General features: G+C 37.1%; 1 protein-coding gene across 9 annotated transcripts in view; it reads left to right on the forward strand.

Annotated features, from left to right (window-relative positions):
- The window catches only part of ARHGAP21 (Rho GTPase activating protein 21), a 168567-nt gene that overhangs the window by 110721 nt on the left and 39410 nt on the right, over window positions 1-18436 (forward strand). For 7 of the 9 annotated variants that reach the window (XM_049705364.1, XM_033407881.2, XM_012537147.3 and 4 more), the window contains 3 exons: window positions 10254-10346; window positions 11859-11937; window positions 14468-14522. In XM_049705364.1, the coding sequence (XP_049561321.1) occupies window positions 10254-10346; window positions 11859-11937; window positions 14468-14522 (227 nt within the window). Of the gene's footprint in view, window positions 1-10253; window positions 10347-11858; window positions 11938-13337; window positions 13428-14467; window positions 14523-18436 lie in introns of those variants that run through there. The other 2 variants (XM_033407885.2, XM_033407886.2) reach the window with 2 other exon arrangements.

The following is an 18436-nucleotide window of genomic DNA, read 5'->3' on the forward strand; positions in this document are numbered from 1 at the left end:
TAAAATAATTACATAAGTGCAGAAACAGAGGTCTGCACAACTGTGGCAGGATCACAGCATGGCAAGTCATCTGACCACCAGGGAAGGGTTTCTCAGATGGGGTGTACTTTGTGCTGAATAGGATTTTATCAGGACAAAGGAAAAAACAGCCTTCGAGAACAGATTTCGGAGGTATTTAGAAGTTGTTTTTTGCCCAGATTTGGTAGTAGGACGTGGGGTAGATTGTATGTCACCAGTTAAAGATGTCTTGTGGAGGATTATGCTTGGCTTTCCTGGCATGAATGAGTGGATGGATGGAAGTATCATTGACTGAGGGATACGGAAGTGAAACACACCCACCTCATTCCCCCCGGGGAAATGATTTCAGTCTGGGATAAGTTATGTTTCTGATGCTGGTAGAATGTTCAGTACCTAGTTGAAAATTTGGGTATGGAGCTCATAGGGAGAGGTAGGGTTGAAAATAAACTTGGAAGTCATCATTATATATGCTATAACTAAGCCCTAGGCATCAATAAAATCATACACGGAGAGCATGAAGACACACAGCATAAAGATAGAACTCTAGGAAAGACAACATCTAAGAACTGGTCAGAGAAAGGAGAATCAGAAAGGAAATCTGAAAATAAGTTTGGAAGGTATAAGGACAGCCAGGAGGAGTTGATGGCTTGCTAATTAAGAGGCGATCATTTTTAGGGGAGGGTGGATAACTTGCATTTGCCCTAGAGAATTCATTAGGGTGGAGACTAAAACGATACTGTTGGGGGAGATCCCTGGTGGTCCAGTGGTTAAGACCCTGTGCTCCCAATGCAGGGGTCCTGGATTCGATCCCTCCTCTGGGAACTAGATCCCGCATGCTACAACTAAGACCCGGCGCGGCCAAATAAATAAATATTGAAAAAAGAAAAAATAAGATACTGTTGGACCTGCCCTGACAAGTAGCAAATTGGTAAAGTTACCAAGAATAGTTTCAGTGTGGTGGGCAGAGTGGATCCGGTGCGTCAGTGGGCTGTGACATAAATTAGAACAGGGAACAGTGGGGAGGGGGGGATGCATGCTGTCCCCCAGAGGATACTTGTCAATGTCTGAGAAACCCTGAATTAGAAGTAAAGAAATGAGAGTAGGTGAGTATAGATTATTCTTCAAGAAGTATGAAAATGAAAGGATGGGGAATGAGAGGTGAAAGCTATGTGGCAGGGTAGGGAGAAGTTTTGTTGTTCTCTTAAGTTTGGGAAGCTTTTGTGTGTTGTGAGATCTGGAGAGAAGAAGAGAGATTGGTTTTACACTTGAGAAGAGACCATTTGGGGAACAAGGTCCTGAAGAAAGCTGGTAACTAAATCCTCAACTGAGAAAGAGCAAAGGAAAGTAAGGATAGACAAAGATTTAAAAAAGAAAAAGATGAGGATTCAGCAGTTGAAAGACAGTAAAGTAAGAAAGAAGGTTATCTAAATAGTGTGAACAACTCCAGATGGCAGAACAAGTCCAAGAAGGGTGTTAGAAGTTTGAAACTGCAGCCTTGAGGGAACAGAGATTAAAATACAAGCAACAGACTTTAGTGAGTAATGTCAAGCACTTAGCTGAACTTGGAAACTCTAAATCAGTGGGTCACGCAGTTTTACTCATTTGACATTGCAGGCCAAGAACAAGAGCGGAGGGAGGGTCTGGTTGGAATTGTCCATAGCTGGACATTGGCAAGTGGAATGCTTTGAAAGGTCAAGGGGGAAAGGAAGTGGAGGTTACTGGTGAATTTGGTTGTAATATTGATCTGTGGGTAAACTTATAAGAAAGTGTTTTCTGAGGGAGACTGATAGTCTTGAAGACCAGAGAGGACTAAAGGGTTTGGAGAAAGATGAGGGGCAGGTTTAATCAGTTATGGGGTCGGGCAGTGGTAAGGTCAGACATGGAAAGATAGTTGCCCGTGGTTAGCACACTGCAACACATTTTTCCGGCTTTGCAGAGAACTTAAAATCTAGAACAACTGGAATAACGGCTCTGAATCTACACGTGATACATACTTTGTGAAATTCCTGAAACTTTCAGAGACAGAAAAAGACGATGCTGCATGAACTTCAAATACTCCAGAAGACAGATCCCAGGACTGTTTTGTTCGTTGTAGAGTGATAGGCTCCTGGCACGTTGTCCAAGCTCACTAAATATTTGTTGAATGAATAACATCCTCCAGAGTCTTTCTTGCCTAGGTGGTTCATAATGCCAGAAAATTTTGGTTCACGTCTGACACCTAGTGGTATTGTACTCAAATTACTATTAAGTGGCAGCATTTTCCTTCTATTTCAGGGAAATCCTATAGATCAGTTGCAGTACAATAATAGCTTTGTTCCTGAAACATGTCTCCAAGTTGGTTTTGGGCAGTCTTGCTATTGGCATTTACTAGGACTTTAATTTGAATCAATCAGCAGTAATATTTCTAGAGCATCCACTATATGCCAGACACTGTTCTGTGTGCCAGAGATTTTCATGTAGTGATGTTCTCTTGCATAGGTGACCTCACTGAATTTGAATAGATAGGCAGAGCATTCCATTAGGAGTGGGAAAGTTGTTCCAGAACTTAATTTTAGGATTCTATTGTGGTTTTACACGTGAGACCTTTTCTAAATTTATTTCATAGCTTTTGGTGCTACCGTTCCTATGTCATGAAATACTGCTTTTCATTAATGTTAGGTAGGCTTTTAGGAAGATAGAAGAAAGTAGAAGGAAGGCTTGGGTTTGTTGTCAGTTTATATGATCCAGATTGTGCAAAATACTGCATAATATGGAGAACTGTGAACAGATTTTGTTTTCTTTCCTTTAAGAAGAAGTAAAGTTCTGATTTGTTAGTGATGCATACTGAACTATTTGAAGTATTTGTAAATGAATTGACATGATACCTGGGATTTACACTAAAATACTTTAGGAAAAAAATGTGAGTGTAAATGAAACAAGATGACAGATTTTTAATAATTATTTACATTATGTTCGGGGGGGGGTTATTCTACTTTTTTTCTCTATTTTTGTATATGCCAGGCATTTACCACACTAAAAAGTAAACCAAAAAAATTAGACAGGTGTGGGCTGAAAGAAAGTTTGTCATGATTAAGTTAGAACATGATCTGCTTTTTAATATTTAGCAGATTTTCTTAACTTCACTTTGTTCCATTTGATGTTACTTAAAGATGAGGTTGAGTAGTGAGTGTGTGTTTGCTTATAATGGATGAAATGTGATTGAGACCTGACAGGTGACATTCTGCTGACGTTGTCTAGAGACTATTGGAGTTTGGGGTTTGGAGCTCATAAGAATTGTTGGAGCTACAGATTGGAGGCTTGGGAGTATAGTTTCAAAGTACCAGCCATCACTCTGGAAATGAGAGCATCGTAAGTGGAAATTTGGGACCACCTAGGTTTAAAAAGCTGGAATGCATTTTTTTTTCCCTTAGTGCTTCTGCCCTTACCGAAGGGGAAAGGGACCCAATAATCTGCCATGGCAGTCTTCTTAAATTGGATTGTACTTAATTTTCATATAGGATGTATCAGTATTTTTCATATAATACATACGGGTTTTTGATGTGAGACAATGCCTCTCTTAGGCTCTTAAGATAGTTTTGTATGCCGTTAGCAAACCAAACCCCTAAAATAAAAATTAGAAGCCTGTTTTCTTTTCTTTTCTTTCTTTTTTTAGAAGCCTGTTTTCAACAATGAAAAAAAAAACAGCTATGAAATATTTCAGGCAAACAGAAAATAAAGGGAAGAAATGTGACTTCCAAATGCTGGCCACCTGTCCTTGTCATCTTAGCATTTTAACACCCCCCTCCTCCATTTCTCTCTCACTAAGACATGAATGATTATAAATATGGATAAGGCCCTTCCATACCACTCCTTTTCTATTCTCTTCCCCCAGAGGTAACTACTAGCCTGAATTTGCTATTTATCACTCCCTCTGTTTGTTTTTTGCCTTAATAGATCCATAATTCCTAACTTTTGCTCAATAAATGCTTCTCCATGCCCTGTTTTTTCTGTGTCAATCTGTGACCCAGCAAAGAGAAACAAAGATCATTTTTTATTATTCAGATTTAACTTTGATATCTGTCTGTCTCAATCTACATTGTGGTTTCAATTATTTTGGGTCTGAAAAATAGATATTAATTTCAATAAGCTATTTAATTGATTTTCTTTAAATAATGAATGCCTGGAGCTTTAATACTCCATTATGGGGCTTCCCTGGTGGCGCAGAGGTTGAGAGTCTGCCTGCCGATGCAGGGGACACGGGTTCGTGCCCCGGTCCGGGAAGATCCCACATGCCCAGGAGCGGCTAGGACCGTGAGCCATGGCCGCTGAGCCTGCGCGTCCGGAGCCTGTGCTCCGCAACGGGAGAGGCCACAACAGTGAGAGGCCCGCGTACCGCAAAAAAAAAAAAAAAAAAACTCCATTATGTGACCTCTATAGCTTTCCGCCTTTGTGGAGAGCACACGTCTTCCAAGGCTTATCTAACTTTAACTTTCATATGAAGCACAGTTTAATTTCAACAGCCGTTTCTAGTGTAGAGATAGATAGATGGTTTCTTTGTTTTTGTCTTTTTTCTTTTTTTTACAACAAAGAAATCAGTAAAAAGAATACTTAAAAAAACTGTCATTATAAAAACAGAGTTTTGGTTCCATTAAAAAAGTTGTTCGGTAGCATCTATGAGAACTGTGAGAGAGAAGGAAAAATTTTTAAAAATCTCAATCTGAGTGATAGCCATTATTTTCTGCTGCTTTGCTTTTGGTGAAAACGTAAGATGGTATTTCTTTGTTTAAAGTATAATTTTTTTTTAACTCTGATAAATACATTTCTCTTGTCCCTAGAACTAACTATAGGATTCCCTGATCTATACCTATTATTTCTCTGTGTATCTTCATTCTCTGTGTCTCGTTTCTAACTGGTATAGTTCTAAGAATATTACTTCTGAAAATAATCTATTTGCTTTAGGCTGCTTGCTTTGTATACTTCATATTTCAAATTTTGAAACAATTTAAATGTTGCAAGTGATTTGGATTTTAGCATTCTCCCAAGAAGAGGGTCATTAGAGCACTCTGGCTTTTAGACGCCAGTCTCTTTGAAGACAGATGAGTAGTTTGTGTCAGTTACTGGAAATTTGTTAGTATAGTCTCTTACTTCTTCCTTCTGTTCTTTGGTGTTCTTCGGTTTGTACTCTTCAACTCTCCCCAATATGCCAGTTGAGTCTGTATTGTTACTCTTTGGACCAGTATTTAATCAAGCACAAGCAGTGTGGCCTCATTCATCCCTGATCTCTATGTAAACTTTCTAAAGCTTTATCATCAGATTAGCATAGTAACAACATTGATTAAATACCTACTTGTATTAGGCATCATATAAGTATTTCAGTGGATTCTCTCTTCTAATCCTCACAATAGCCCTGCCAGGTAAAAATAAATTGTCATCATCCTCATTTTTCAGCTGAGTTAACTGGGGTACAAATAAATCATTTGTCTAACATCACTTGGGGGTAGGGTTGCCAGATAAACTACAGGGTGCCCAATTAAATTTGAATTTCTCATAGACAGTCATTTTTGCAAAATCCAGTAACCCTACTTGGAAAGTAAGTGGTAGAGCTGGGATTTTAAACCAGGTAATCTGGTCGTAGGGCTCAAGCTGTTAACCACTGCCTTATACTAGGAATGGAGAATAAAAAGCATATCCACCTGGATGTTCATCCAGTGTTTGGATGGCAGCTACTACCTATATATTATTATTTCTTTTAGTTGAGTTATTTTTCCTCAGCTGATTATGTTTACTATAATGTAAAAGTATGTACATTCTCTCTGATTTCAAAGTGTAACATTCAACTTCAGGCAAATTCATGTATGCTTTTTATAGCTTCTTATTTAAGTCTTTACTAATTGTATGCTAAATAGCATAAAGTGGGACCTTTTCAGTACCTGCTAATTTTAGCCATTCTCATTCATGTAAGGTCATTGTCTTCTTCCTTTTCTCAAATACAGAACGATTTAATTACATGTGTGTGCTAGAAAGACACATTTCCCTTTTCTTTTGATAAGGTCAAGGGAATAATACTTGAATAAGGTCTTTAGCAGTTCTTTGAAACACATCCTATGTGTTCTCAAAAAGTTGAGAAATTATAAAATACGCATGTAGAATTGAAAGAGGCTTTTTACTAAGAATTGCCAGGGAAGCCACCTGGCTCTGCCAAATGGTCCTACAGGGAAGCAGGGAATACTTGTTCCTGATTAATTACAATTCGGGATCGGACTCTTTGTTCTGCATATCTAGAAACCGACTGTAAAAAACTAAAGACGTAAGAGATTGAATAACACACACTTTAAATTTGATGCTTGTGATTTCCAGTTCCAGTGGAATTACAGAGAGCATATATTAAAGAGATGACACTCTTAAAATTACTGAACCACGTGTTTAACACAAGACTTAGAGTCAAGGAATATAGAAATTGACGAGAGGGATATTTCTTAGTTAAACCTGCCTGTAATTAAAGGACGCCTATGGGACATTTTTCTGTTGTCCAGAAGGAATTGGTTAAAATCCACAGTAGTAATAGCAAGTCAGAATTTTGGAGACAGTCCAGAAAGGAAAGTGAACAAGAAGAATCAAAGTACAGCTCTCAGCAGATGTGGTAGTGCTTGCTGTAAGACTGGCCCTTCTTTTAGTCTATTCCATCTTCATGTATTTTCAGGCACAGTGTATTGAAGGATTTGTCAATTTGTGGCAAAGTCTCTCTGATTTTATAATGGTAGTCATTGCAAAGTTAGTATTTCCTTTATAGAAATCAAAACCAAATTATTTTGGACTACAATTTATTCTGTGTGAGTGAAAGTGCCTATCAGAGCTTTCAGAAGTCACTACATTGCTACCCCGCCAGCTTTTTATTATTTTGTAGAATTCATTAATGCTCATTTACATTTTGTATTTTTAAATATAAGTACGGTATAATCACGTTTGGGACATAGTGGACTAGAAGACATTAATTTAAAAAAAAAAAAGCGTCCTCGGGGCTTCCCTGGTGGCGCAGTGGTTGAGAGTCCGCCTGCCGATGCAGGGCACGCGGGTTCGTGCCCCGGTCGGGGAAGATCCCACATGCCGCGGAGCGGCTGGGCTCGTGAGCCATGGCCGCTAAGCCTGCGCGTCCGGAGCCTGTGCTCCGCAGCGGGAGAGGCCACAGCAGTGAGAGGCCCGCGTACCGAATTAAAAAAAAAAAATTCGTCCTCTCTTTAATTATATAAATCTTTCCATGAAAGCAGTGACTTGGCACAGCAAAACTTATTAAACCTTCAGATCTCTAGCCTAGAAAAAATAGATGGTTTTCCTTAAATACCAACTGTTGTAAATGTTGAGTTGGCTGCATAAGGACCTAGCCTGATTACCAGCTGGATTGGCATTAAGTATTTGCATTTTAAGTGACTTACATTGAAAGAAACCTTCTTTTCCCTTTCAAACTAGTTGTAAGTGGACTGTCTCCTTGTATTTGGTAAAGCTTGACAACTGAATAAGTAGTTGGGTTACATTTGAAGCAGGAGGGAACACACCATGTTTGGATTTGGATCTCGATTCAAATCCCTACTCTCCCTCTTCATAAGTTACTTAGTCTGTTTCCTCCTCAGTATAGTGACAGTATTAAAATCATAATGACTTTCTTGACAGCTTGATGTAAGAATTAAATAATAAATGTGTTCATTTATTGCATAATGCTTTATCGAATGCCTGTTCTGTGCCACACATTGTTCTGGGTGCTGTGAGCATCCGTGAACGTGGCAAAAATCCCTGCTCTTCATTTTAGTGGAAGAGACAACCAACCAGCATGAAAGCAAATAAACATGTAACTTGAAGTAGCGGATGACAAGTTCTGCGAAGAAAAATAAAGCCTGGCACATACAGAAAGTTTTCCCAAATTTTGTATTATGATTTTCAAAGTACAGCAAATACCTTATCCATCTGGATTCAACAATTAACTTAATGTTGAGTATATATTTGCTTTATCTGTCCATCCATACATGTGTCTGGGTGTTTGGATATCTTGGCTTATTTTTTTCTCTCAAGCCATTTGAAAATTAAGTTGCAGATATCATTATCATAATACTGGAAATGTAATAATATAATAATAAAATATGATAATATAAGATTACAATCAGTCCCTAAGTATTTCGGCAAACATCTCTTAAGAATGAGGACATTCTTCCTTACAGTAGGGATTTAACTAGCATTAGTTCTCTGTTTCCTCCAAAACCTCATGGAGAAAGCAGTCAGGGCTGTCTGTCATAGCCAATCAGAAGTGACCAAAGGATTTATAATATTTTCACGTCTTCTGAACTTAGAGAGCTGTATAGAGTTTCCTTGGGAAGAGAGCTGATATATATTTTTGAAAATTGGATGATAGATACTTTGCAGGTATATTTTTACAACCTTTCAAATTTTTCATGCTTGAAAACATAAGAATATGAGACTAGTCTTCATCTAAGCACCATGGAGAGTGGAAATACACATCTACCAAGGAATTGCTCCAATTACAAGCTATGCTGAGCGCTTTTGCATGTTATCTTATTGAGTCTTCATAGAAACCCTTCAAGAATGCAAAAACATGTCTCTGTACTGTAAAAGAACAAGCAATCATTTCTTTTAAGTAAAAACGTTTATTTACCTGCACCTGGCCTATCCAGTGGCACAGCAAGGATTTGGATCCCTGTCTCCTGGTGTCTAAAACATGAGCAGTTTTCCTCTGTGCCCTGTTGCATTTTAAGCAGAGTTAGCCATTCACTACTTTTAGAGGATGTCTTTCAGAGTAAACAGCTAAATATGTAAGGGGAGTTGCTGATAGACGTTCCTTTATTGGTTTCTACTTCTTTTGAGCCACCTTTGTGATATACCTGGTTAAAAATTTAGTTTTATATGACAATAATTATGGATTCTTTATATTTGACAGTCATATTCTGCCCAGCGCCACAGTCTAACAAGTATGATGAAAGAACTCCATACATATATACGCCTTATTTTCTCAGTTATATTCTTCTTTAAGGGTCAGGGCTGCGTCTTCTGGTTCATTGATTTTCCATCTTGAGTATGCATCACGGTCACATGAGGGTTTCTGATTCAGTAGATCTGGGGGGGGGGGTCCATGAATTTGCATTTCCAGCACATTCCCTGGTTGTGTTAATGCTGCTGGTCTGGTGATCACACTCTGAGAACCACTGTCTACCTGTTTGTCCCCTCTCAGTACTTACCTTGGTGCTTGTCGCTTAGTTTAAATGTCCTCTCACCTGTGACTCTTCCTTTGACTTCTATGTATTGAAACTGTCAGTTGTTCTCCAATGTTAGTGTGTAGAAGGATCATCTGGGAAACTTCTTGACAAAGCAGATTTCTGATTGGACCCCGAAACACTGATTTTTTTCAAACCCCTGAGCTGTTAATGCAGACGATCCATGGATAGCAGTTTGTGAAGTGCTGGCTTTCAGATTTGATCACGAGCTCCTCATTGCCATGACTGTATGTTGTATCTGTCTCTGTTTTTTTTTTTTTGCGGTACGCGGGCCTCTCACTGTTGTGGCCTCTCCCGCTGCGGAGCTCAGGCTCCGGAGGCGCAGGCTCAGCGGCCATGGCTCACGGGCCCAGCCGCTCCGCGGCATGTGGGATCTTCCCAGACCGGGGCATGAACCCGTGTCCCCTGCATCGGCAGGCGGACTCTCAACCACTGCGCCACCAGGGAAGCCCCTGTAGTACCATTCTTTGTTCATATGTCTTTCTCCCTCCAGAGTCCCTGAAGGGAAAGAACTGTCTTATTTAGGATTGTGACTTAGTGCTTAACACGATGCAGTGTTAAAAAGCAGTGGAGTTGAATACCGTCTGTGTAATCTAGCTGTGTGACCTTAAGAGAATTTACTTAGTCTCTCTGAGCCTCGGTGTCCTCTTTTATTCGATGGTGGTAGAAATACTTACTTGTTATGGAAATTAGCTCTCAGGTATGTGTAATATTTAGTGTGATAATTTACATACAGAATGCTCCCAGTAAATGGAAATCGTTGCTATTGTGGTGGTTGTGTTATGGAAGAAGAAAAATAAATGTTGGAGTTCTTGGAACCCTCTTAATGATGACTTTAGCATCCAGATTTAAGATATGTGTCTAACATTTCATTTAAAAAATCTTTGCTTCACTGTCTCAATTAAATATCATTTTTTATTTTGCTATTTTAAGAAAATATCGTGAGGTAAAATTATGCCTTGGCTCTTTTCTTCCGCACAGGAAAACAAAGAAACCGCTTGGAGCCCATGGATACCATCTTCGTCAAACAGGTTAAGGAGGGAGGACCTGCTTTTGAAGCTGGATTGTGCACAGGTGCTCGATAGTCTTACTTAAACCTACCTTTTCATTTCTTTTCTACTTCATTTTTACCACATTTCATTTTCCATGTTTTTCCTTCTGTCTCCTACTGTATGTTTCTTCCTTTTTCTTCCTATCAGTTATTACTGTTTTTGAGACCTAGTTAGTCATATGTTTTTTGATACCCAAATGGATGGGTGGGCAGAAATACCGTAATTGATATATTGTGGACACTTTTAGTTACCACTCAGATAATGGACCCTCAGAGGCCCTCTTAACCTGTTTTGCGTACATTTAATTTTGACAAAGGTTAATAAAATAGCAAATGAAGGAGATATTCATTGAAGTAAATGAAATCATCTTGGAGCTCCAAGTTCTGGAAGAGCCTGACCTGCTAGAGGTGAATGAATTCGTCCACCACAAAGAGTAGTTTAAGTCTCCAGTGCAATGCAAGCCCAGCTTCATCTGCAGCTGTCAGTGGATGTGGTCTGGTAGCTGTTCTGAAATATTTTGTGACTTTAATTAAAAAAACTAAGTAGGATTTAGTTTAGATTAATGCACACACTAAAATAGTTACCCTTTTCTCTTGTTTCTAAACATGAAATAATTTAAAAAGGGAATTAGTGAAAAACTATCTTTTACTGCCTTTTGAATAAAATGTTATCTTTGCAGCTACACATGTAAATAGTGGGTGTCGCTGGTAAGATTTATTAGAATGCATTGTTAACTTGTTAATTATCTTTTTTGTCATAGTTAAAGTAAGCCTAATTTCAATATCATTAGTATATATAAAATGTACATCAGTGAACACATAACATTCTATTAGCTAGAATGTATCATCTCTCATATTCTAAGCTTTCCAGGGTTGGGAAGATGAAGTTGAGGGACTGTGCAAAGCCCACAAAAAATATGTTTTTTCCTGTTTTCCTCTGTCCTCTCTCTCATTATTTTCCTTTCTGCTCTACTGATTTTTCTGAGTAACCAAACATCCTTTTCCCCATTAAAATGAAGAACAAGTTAATAGATATAAAGTCAAAACCATGTCCATACCCATGTTTAAGTTCTGCAGTGTAGCACTAATCAATAAACTAAATAGACTGAGAGAATACAACAAAGAAAATCAGTTGGACTAAAATTAGAGACCACTGAGATAACAAAAATAATTGTCTAAGGCTGTTAAACAGTGTTTCTCTATTAGAAAGGACAGGGTAAATGGAGGAATAAATAGTAGTTTTACAACTCAGAAAACGAATGATAGGGGCATAAATAGTATAATTGTGGTCACTTGGTGATTATACTTCTTGAGGTTTCTAAATTCATCGATGGCTGGACTCTTATTTAAAATATAGTTATATTTCATAAGTAGCTAGATATATTAAAATTTAGGTTCATTTTTGTAAAAAGACACTTTAAAAAACGAGCAAGGATATATTAAAAATAAGTATATTACTCAAGAAGTATTTCAAAAGTACTCACAAGTGACTTTTTAAAGGAATTCCTCATGTGTTATTTAATTTCTCTTTGAAGGTGATCGAATTATAAAAGTCAATGGAGAAAGTGTTATTGGAAAGACCTATTCCCAAGTAATCGCTTTAATCCAGAACAGGTAAGAGTCTTGAAATAGGATTAATTTTGGCCAAAGATGGGTTTTATAAATCACTGAAACTAGTAGATTTAATGCAATATTGTATTCCTATAAGAAATTGATGTGCTGTGGAAATCTGAAACTTTCCCTTAAAGTGGAAAATGCATTTGAAAGTTGCCAAGAACAAACTATCTGAGGATGGCGTATTTGGTGGCTTTGTTTTGGCAAGTTTATCAGATTTGTAATTAAAATCCTTTAGAGCCTGAGAGGCATACGTTTTAGATTTACCATTAAGTTTCCTACTTTTATTTGAAGTGATAATCAAATTTCTAATTTGTTTATAATAAATATATATATAAATGCATATATAATTTATTTTAAAACCACTAAGGATAACTTATCTTAAATACCTTTTACTGAATGATATTCTTGGCTCAGATTCATTTGTTTTAACAAAGACAGCAAGAAATCGTCCTTTAATCCGTTTGCCTACATTCTACAGAATAGGATTTTGAGTTCTAAAGGTAAATAAATATTTATAGAGCGACTGATTGCAAAAATAATTTAGTCCTACTCTTTCTCTCTATCACACACCTAGAATTTTTTTTTTTAATTACAAATAAGGAAATCGAAAGCCAAAGAGGTTGCTGTATTAAATTTCTGTCAAGAATAAGCCATGACTCTGGGATCTGATTTCCAGCTCATCACCACAAGGGGTTCTTCCCAGATTCAAATACAGTAACTTTTGGATGATCTGTTGCTTTATATTAGCCATACTCACCTGTCTGTAATTAAATTGAGGTTCATTATTTTCTGAAGAATTCTATCAAGCTCCTCTAACCACGTCTAAAGCTGTTCATGCTATAATCTAACTTATGTACACGAATGCCCTAATATGTTGTCACTTTTACAGTTAGTGATGTGATCATGATTTATTGATCTCAGAGTATTCTCCTTACTGTTGGATTCTAGGTGTTCCTGACAGTGAGCCCTATTTGATCTTAAATATTGAGGAGACCTGGGCACTGGTGAAGAATTGAAAGCCTCCCTGGAGGCAGTGGGGAGATCCACCCAAATTTTCTTTTACTGCAAATAATTTAGATCATGATAAATATACCAGTATATTTTGTCAGCCTGTAATTTAAGGGTTTTTTAGTGTATTTGTTAACATGTCTTCTTTAAAAGTACTATTTTTCCAAACAACCATAACTTAATCTTTGTTTTCCTCAAAATCCACATTAATTTTTTGTTTGTTTGTTTTTTTTGTTACTGGTGCAGTTCATCTTTCAGAATAATAATAACACTTTGGAATGACAGTCTTAATTTTTCAACCAATAAAGCAATTTGAAAAATAAATACTGTTTTTTCATGATCTTATTTTTCTTTTAAAAAATTGTGTTCCTTTTGTCTGCAGTTGGTAGCAAATGGATTAATGCAGCACAAAGCCATTGAGATTCTGCAGTGTATTAATGTAAAAATGTATCCTTGCAGAAGAATTTATCTAAGCATCAGTATGTATTTTCTACCAACTCTAAATGTTGAAATACAAGTACCTACATATTTTCTTCGTAGAATTTATTTGAACCTGTGGTTCTAATTGTTTTACTCTTCTCTCAGCATTTATGAACCTAAAAATAAGGGTTCGAATAGAGACACCAGTAAATGATTAGATTTGGGGTTTTTTGTTTTTGTTGTTGTTTGTTTCTTAATCTCTTGATTGTATTGGGGGAAAATCTATCTGATATTGTTAGGGTAGATACTGAAGCACTTGCTGGGGATAGCAGTGTTCTTGCCGTATCTAAGTGTTAATTCCAGATCACAGGACTCAGTATAATTTATCCCTTTGAACTGTTTTAAACCTAGAGAAACTTCTCTGTTATTTTTAACAGAACACTTACAGTACCAAAATAAAATGAGACTTTGAGCTATTCCTGTAAAGGCTCTAAAATTAAATCACGGAGAAGAAAGTAAATTGTTGAGATGCTATATGGTTTTTAAAAAATGAGTCATTTTGATGGTTGTGATGGTGAACTCTGATTTCCTTCCCATTTGAGGCCAAGAGGGAATATTTCAAAATTAGGATGTTTAATATTGCCTAAAATGTTAAATTTGAGGGTTCTCTGATTATTTTTATGTTAATGTATTTTTAACTTGATAAACAGAGAATTGGTGGTAAAAATTTGTAATTTGTTCTGTGACCTGAAAGAAAATAATACACAATTATATATTGATGAGTTTTGTTCCAGGAGTATTCAATATAAGTAATATACTTCATGTTTTTAAATTAGAAACATGTTATAAAGAACATATGACTGATTATGAATAGCTCAAACATACGGCAGGGTGCCCTCTTTTGTACATAATTAGCCTATATATATAAATGACTTCTTTTCATTTTAATGATTCGGATTTGAAATGTAAAGATTTTTAAAACCCCCATATTAAACTCATAAGCAATTTAAAAAATACTTGTGAGTTAACTCTTTTTCCTTTATGTCTTTCTTGTATACTTCTGCCTCCCCTAAAATAGTATGTGTCTATTCAATTTCAGCGATACCACATTGGAACTTAGTGTTATGCCAAAAGATGAAGACATTCTCCAAGTGGTGAGTTTTATTTATTCAAATATGTGGATTGTTTTATAGTCATGAATGTTAATAAAAATTCTTTAAAGATGGAGGTGGATTAAACATTTTTTAAAAGACTCTAGGGAAAAAAAACTCAAACGCTCTGTTTTTCTCTACATTTTACCAAAAAACCAAAACAAAGGGAGAGAGAGACTATTGTCCGTTTTTTACAATTAAGCAACATGAGAATATTTTATTGACTCCGCAGTAAACTCTTATTGTTGTCATTTGGAATGAGAGTCCTAAAGAGTTTGTTTGCCCAAATGTTGCATTCTAGATACTCCTTCAACCAAAAGCCAAGCCTCAGGGTGCAAGTACATATCCCCAGGAATTAGATTTTTTTTTTTTTAAACTATGAGGTCAGAAATTTTATGAAAGCCATTTATTAATTTTCCAATAAGCGTTACTGTCTGTAAATTAACTCACCGAGCAGTTTTCTTAACAGTATCCATTCATTCCATTAGAAGTAATGTTCACAATGAATAGAGTCTGCACCTTAAGGGAAAAATAGGTTAGCATCTTAGAGAGGGAGTGAAACTATATAGTTGAAAATCTTTAGCATTTATCTTAAAATATCTTTCTCCTCTTGAGAAAGAAAACAAATTAACTGGAGTACTTAACTCCTTTATTAAGCTTAGATATTGCTGAGGGTAAAAAGATGATAAAATAAATTTCATTCAGGAAAATAATACTTTTCCTCAATTGATTTTGTAGTTCAGCAGAATAAAACAGTTAGAGCTAGGAAATAGCAGTGGCTGCTGAAGATTGTTGTTGTTGTTGTTGTTTTAATTCCTTTTAGTGAATAGCTGTTGTTGCTGTTGTTTTATTACTCAGAACTGATGGAATCCTTGTGGTAGGAATGGAAATGTTTTTCACTTGTAAGGCGTTCATTTGAACTTAGCTCAACAAAAGTCCTAAATAATCTTCTGTAAACATTTTTTTTTACAAAAAAATCACTAAAGCCAATCCTAGTGATTCAGTTTATTCACTTACACATAAAATATAATTAACCAAAATCCATGGAGATCAGCCTTGTGTTTTCAAGGCATACTGATTTTATTTCAAAATGGCATGTTTACCGACAACAGGTTATTACCCTTCTTAAATGCGCAGTTCTGTTGGGGTTGAGTGTCTCAACAAGGAAGTTGTAACCATCTGTGGTGGTTTTCTCAGTCAAGCAGCACTAGTTGTAGAGTCCTCCCCTGATCATTCAGCACAGTGAGAGAACAACAGACAACCATGGAAGGCAGTGAAGTCACTAGACTGAAAATAAATAGGGGGGTCCTCCTGTAGGGCTCCACTTATGCAAAGGAGCAGGAGGTGATGCCCACACGGTAGGACGAACTTTACCTTGAACCCTTGCATTCTCCTGACTCAGAGACAGAGGGCACTTCCAAAACAGAACTGACATCTCATCTTCAGTAGTCTCTTTGCTTGCCAAGGTGAAGGCACCGGTTGGACACTGTTGAGAACAGTGAAACGTTGTATAAATTCCCAGGAATGAGGCACAGAATTGCCATCCTAGCCTGCTGTGTGGGTGATGCAGGGGAGCAAGAGTGCAAGGAATCATGTTCTAAGGATGTGATCAATGGGAAATTAGGTTAATTAATTTCCTTGTGTTTTATTTAAGATAAAGGGAAAATACAAAGTGTTGCAACACAGGGAGAAGTTGGTTCACTGGGGTGACCTGAGCACACAGATCTTCAAGGTTCCTCAGGGTCCTGATATATTGTAACAGAAAATTCATCTTTAAAACTTGTTATTTTAATCATAAGAAATTAAAAGCCCATATCCTTGATGATAAAAGAAAACCTCACTTTTAAACCCAGTCTTCATTCACATTTGCGTTAGGAAATTGAAGGAGTATATATAGTTAATGCAGACTCTCCGTTGTTCCCTGAAGGACACTGAAATGCAGTGACTTCTTTTCCACATCAATGCTTTTAGCTGGGATATCTACAGGTGGCATTTTAAAAATCTATTATAAAACCCAAAGAGAATCTGGGATTTAAAAAACCATATGTGGAAATACTTCTCTCTAACAGATTCTAGAATGAAAATGTTCTATAAGGGGCCTTCAGAAGTATTTATGTTGGTCTTAAATCTGTTACTTAAAATATATGCTTTTAAAGATGTATTTGTCCCTGTGAGGTTGAATATTCATTGTAAAGAAAACATAAACATGAACATTTTTACAGCTACTATAAACATCATTTACCCAAGAGAAAGCCTGTCTCAGTTTTTATATATTTAATGCCTGGGTCACGGCAGGATTGGGTGTCCATGAGCGTTTGCTCCTCAAGTGATGTATAGATCAAGTTGTTCTAGAGGTATTCAGCTCATCTTTGAGAGGTGGCATAGAAAATTTAATTTGGTTCAAAACTTACGTCATGTAAGGACAGGTATATAATAATAAATCTCATAATTCACAGAAGACAGTGACATGAGGTTGAAAAACATGAAGTAAAATTAAGAATTATTTATTATGTTATTAAACTAGTGCTGGTAATAGTACTCCTGTACTTGGCAACCTCATTTTTTAAACTAACATACATTTTCATACATTGTAAAATGTATGTACAGTGACATACATTTTAAACTAACAATAGAATAGTATTGTATTCATTTGAGTCATTTGGTGGTCTTATATTTTAGACCATGATCATAGACTTAGACAAGTTCATATTTTTAAGGTGATACTACAAAATAAAAAGCACTTCCTGTTGCATTTGTAAAAAGACAAAACGATTTTGTTGCCCTCTCAGACACTGAGAGTGAATGAAATAGCCACCACCTGTCAAGTCACCTAAACAGTGATGCTGACTGAAAAAAATATGTCCTCAATGGACCCATGGTAGCTCTCAGCGCTAGAGCTGGGTGTTCTTTTCTGTGCAGACTTCAAGGTACTTCGTTAAGCCTTTAGATCCATGGACTCAAAATTCAGTTTTAAGTAGATCAGTTCTGATGGCTGTGGAGATCCTCGGGTGTGTCTGATGTTTGACGAGGGTATTTGGAGCCTTCTTTTTTTTTTTTTGCGGTACGCAGGCCTCTCACTGTTGTGGCCTCTCCCGTTGCGGAGCACAGGCTCCGGACGCGCAGGCTCAGCGGCCATGGCTTACGGGGCCCAGCCGCTCCGCGGCATGTGGGATCTTCCCGGACCGGGGCACGAACCCGTGTGCCCTGCATCGGCAGGTGGACTCTCAACCACTGCGCCACCAGGGAAGCCCCTACTTTGTGTTTTAACAGCCAGGTTAAACAGCTTTTCTCGTGTAACAGGGAAGAAAGTGATGGCACTAGGACTTGAACCCAGTTAGGCCTGAGACTGTATGTAGCCTGTACTTGAAACTAAACCACAGTCCCATACTGTCGTTGGGTCCAGATGAAGAGTGTCAGTGGCTGTTACTTTCACACTGCCGGTCAGGGTCAGAGCTGCTAGGCAAACTCATCTCTGAGATCTGTGTCCATTGCCCTAGTTACCACTCCATGAATGTGCGATATAAATTGAAAAATGTAATTTAACCCCAATTTTTCTTTAGATTTATTAGAATTACTTTCAAAATAATTATTTATTATGTTCCACAATCAGTATACTATTCTATTTAAAATTAGGTATCCATTTGTCATGTGTGGATCAAGGTAATCTTGCTTTAGAGTAGGGAAGCGAGAACAGGAATTCTGGAGGGTTCTTTCATATTTTGCAAGTTTGAAGCAGTTACTTCTATTTTTTTAAAAAAGTATTTTAAATAATTATAAGAATAGTACTTGCTTGTTAGAAAAGTTTCAAATAATTTAGAAAGGTATAAAGTATCCACAACATCCGCTTCTCCTGACGTGTGTTTTAAAATTATCCAAACAGATATGTAGTTACTTTTGCTTTTATCATAAGTAATGGT

Source organism: Orcinus orca, chromosome 2, assembly GCF_937001465.1.
Source record: "Orcinus orca chromosome 2, mOrcOrc1.1, whole genome shotgun sequence".
Taxonomy (NCBI): Eukaryota; Metazoa; Chordata; class Mammalia; order Artiodactyla; family Delphinidae; genus Orcinus; species Orcinus orca.